General features: G+C 31.3%; 1 protein-coding gene across 3 annotated transcripts in view; it reads left to right on the top strand.

Annotated features, from left to right (window-relative positions):
• The first annotated feature begins 538 nt into the window (after positions 1-538).
• Positions 539-3631, top strand: part of LOC106471548 (protein FAM72A-like) — a 17851-nt gene continuing 14758 nt past the window's right edge. The window contains exons 1-2 of one of the 3 annotated variants that reach the window (XM_022400162.1): positions 810-850; positions 3039-3084. In XM_022400162.1, coding sequence (XP_022255870.1) covers positions 3047-3084 — 38 coding nt within the window. In that variant the 5' untranslated portion in view covers positions 810-850; positions 3039-3046. Of the gene's footprint in view, positions 851-1665; positions 3085-3631 lie in introns of those variants that run through there. The other 2 variants (XM_013932150.2, XM_013932151.2) reach the window with 2 other exon arrangements.

Raw genomic sequence — 3631 nt, 5'->3', positions numbered from 1 at the left:
TTTATATAAGATTCAGGGATTTCCTGGTTAAAGATTATAAAACTATTTGAAGCTAGCCTAAGTAAAAGTCAGTTCACGATATGCATTCTTCCCCGATGTCAGTTACCGACATATCAAGAGAGGTAGAGAAGTTTCCTTTATTGAGAGTAACCTCCAATTTTCCTTTTGCTGGAACTTTATGTCAAATTGCTGTTCACATCAATAATGTGGCAGTCAATCCCAACTCACTATTTATTGGTAAAATACTCCAAGAGTTGACGGTGGGTAGTGTTTAACAGTTGCCTTCCCATTTAGTCTATCACTTCAAAATCAGGGACAGTAGCGAAGATAACCCTCCAGAAGCTTTGCACGAAAATTCAACAAACAAGCTAATCGAAATTTTAAAATTTATCATCGTGATAAGCGTTATTTTGTTACGATTGGTTATTATTTCTAATTTTTCGTCACTATTTAAATATCCCAAGCGTGGGTATTTCATCTACCAATAGAAATGAACGTAACAAAACGGGGCATTATTAACAGCTAGCTGTCTCTGTCAGCTGGCTTGAGTAACAAGTACGAGTACTAGGAATAGAGCTATTGGTGTTTTTGTCATATTTCTGGAACGCACGGAAAAGATACAGAATTATTTTTCTTCGTTTGTTAAGATAGCTGAAATGTTTTAATATAATTTTGCTTCAAATATGTCCCCAAATTATAATAAGAAAGACGGTTCTTCCTTCGGTAGTAAACCAGTATACATCCTAGAATGTTGTGAATGTGATTTTCGGCTTTGTTTTCGAGGAATGAAGGCCATTTTGCTTGCGGACACTAGAATAGAACTATATTCGACTGATCTACCTCCGTCTGAGTAAGCAATGTTATAAAAGTAAAAATGTCAGTTAATTTTAACTATAATTAAAACAAGTTATATATATCACTATGTAGTTGTTTCTGATCGTTCGTGTGTTACGACATTACGTCATTAGACTGGAAGCTAGACTGTTGTGACATAGCAGTAATGTTAATAATATTTTTACTAATATTAATAATACTATCTTGTAATAGTAATAATGCCTTATAACTAACTTGCTTTAGTAATTTATAGGTGTATTTATAACTTGTTCACCTTCAAGATCAAGAGATTATAAATAGTTTTTCTAGTTTACATACATTATTCTTTATAGCAATTTGCTGAGCAAGTTTAAGCACTGTAACTTTTAAGACTAGCCTCAGTTTTTACTGCTCACACCAGTAAACTAAGCCTATCGTACATTAACTTTCTCAAGTTTCTGACACTAATTTTTGAAGTTGGGATAATCTCTTCTCCCCCCCCCCCTCCTTAAATTGAACCAAATATTACTATTACTATTAGTTTGGTAACCACATTATTTGATTTTTTTAAGGTAATAATGCTAAAGTAAAAGAGGTGGTTATCTTGGACTTAGTATTCACTGTTAATTACTAATCCAAATAAAAGTACTAACATTTTGTTATTAATCAAATAATCATACAATAATAGTACTATCTCGATAAATAGACTAAATCAATAGTTATACAGCAATATTGCCAGAACCTGAAACCATGATTGTATTTTCCCCTCCTCCTAAATTTTGTAAAACATTTGTTCAAATTTTATATTGTGTGTGTTTATATATATATATATATATATATATACACACACACACACACACACACACACACACACACACACAGAGAGAGAGAGAGAGCAATTTGTAATTTGATTTTCAAATCATTTAAAATCATGCTCCGGTTAGTAAGATGCTATGTTCATTTAGTACTAAGTTTTAATTAACTATTGTTCAACATACAAGTGCTTAAAATCTAGGCTGCTTCTTTACGTGGGAACTGACAGAGCACTTGTATTTTGAACATTAAGGTTGGTAATTTGTTGGACATATAATATTTGCTTTGTGAGTTTTACAGTACAACAGAACACAATGTGAGGTAACAACTTCTATTTAATTCTAGTTACAGTATTCTTTATCATTCATGTATTTTCTCTTTCTATTGTTTAGTTCAGCTATTTTTTTACTATATTTAAGAAATATAACTCATCTGAATTCTACTTCTAGTATATATTCAATATTAAGCAAGTTGATTTTTTTTTAGTTTTTCTTTTTTTAAGAAACTGATGTGAGGTTTCCCAAGTAGTGATGTATAGTTACTGGATTCATGTATGATTATATAAAATGAATCCGTAGTTGTCTGATATGTAATGCCATGGTTTTGTCATTTGATATGTAATGCCATGGTCTAGCAGAAACTTTCAAAAGTTTACCATCTTAATAACTTTTAATTGGAGCAAACTATGTACTTGGATCAAAACTAAAAATCAAGCTGATTATGAATATAGCTAATTAAATACACTTTTTTTACATTATTGCATCTAAAGATTATAATGTATTGTTCCATCAGTAGATATTCTTGTTGGTAATAATATTTTCAGATGTAAGTTAAGTGAGACTGACAAGAGAAGTCAAGAAATATATTATTACCTTATAATTATTTTGATGTAATAATATTTTGAGAAGTGTTTAATTGGGTTTTTTTCTTCTGGCTCTCTTTTTTTTTTCCTGCTCTGTTATTGATGTTGATTTAAGTGATTTGATATTGACATCATTGTTGTTTCATCTTTGAATGTTTGTTAGAGAATTAAGTACATAGTTACAAAGTCCTTGCCATGCACTGATTTTTGTAATGTCTTTGACTTATTAAACTTTATTATGTTCAATAAATCAGTAAGTTACTGATAGTAATGTGGTTGATTGCTACATTGATAACATGGTTGGTTGACATGTTACACTGGTGCCCAAACATGGAATCTTTCTTTTCACAAATTGAGATACTTTTGAGTTGTTTTATTGGTCATGGATTCTTTCCTACAAGTAGTCTAGAAATAAGTTAAATAAAGTGAGAACTTAAAAAGTAAAAGTTAATTTAAAGTTGCTATTGAGTTATGATGGAGATCAGTAAAGCTGGTGTGACTCATCTGTCTCCAATACCACCTCATATTTCAACATGATAACCATCTACAGGCACTACCATGTTATTCTACTCCAGTATGTGCTGGGAAATGTTATGGTAAGTTGTATTTCATTGTCAGTGAATTTATTAACAGTCTGGAAAGACAAAATTAATTTTCACTTGTACCGAATATCTCAGAGTAGCTGGATGGAAACTGTAGCCTCATGTTTGAGAGAGGGCCATTAGAATGTTAAAAATCACTACCATCAGAAATGGCTTTTAAAAACTCAAGAAAATTTAAGAACAGCCTAACTAACCTATGTCTGGCTGTGTTAGATAACATTTAAGTTGAATTAAGAACATTTCAGTAGAAAGTTCAGTTCAATTTCAACTACAGGGAAGAAACTTGAGACATTTATTTAGAATTCTGAAGAGAAGGTGTTTGATATCTGAACTACATGTTCCATTAAGATAGTACTCTGAATTACTTTGTACTTTTTCTATTGTTCATGTGCTAAAACTTACCAAGCAGTATGAATATCGGCATAGGAATGAACCGGAAGTTGCTTAACCCTCTCCAGATGGGTCACAGGTCAAAGGCCATGTCATTGTGTTTGTTGACTTGCATTCAAAATTTTATTGAACTACTATTTCATGAATTTAT

Source organism: Limulus polyphemus, unplaced genomic scaffold (assembly GCF_000517525.1).
Source record: "Limulus polyphemus unplaced genomic scaffold, Limulus_polyphemus-2.1.2 Scaffold4692, whole genome shotgun sequence".
Taxonomy (NCBI): domain Eukaryota; kingdom Metazoa; phylum Arthropoda; class Merostomata; order Xiphosura; family Limulidae; genus Limulus; species Limulus polyphemus.
The sequence above is the reverse complement of the archived record's forward strand: the minus strand, read 5'-3'. Positions and strand labels throughout refer to the sequence as shown.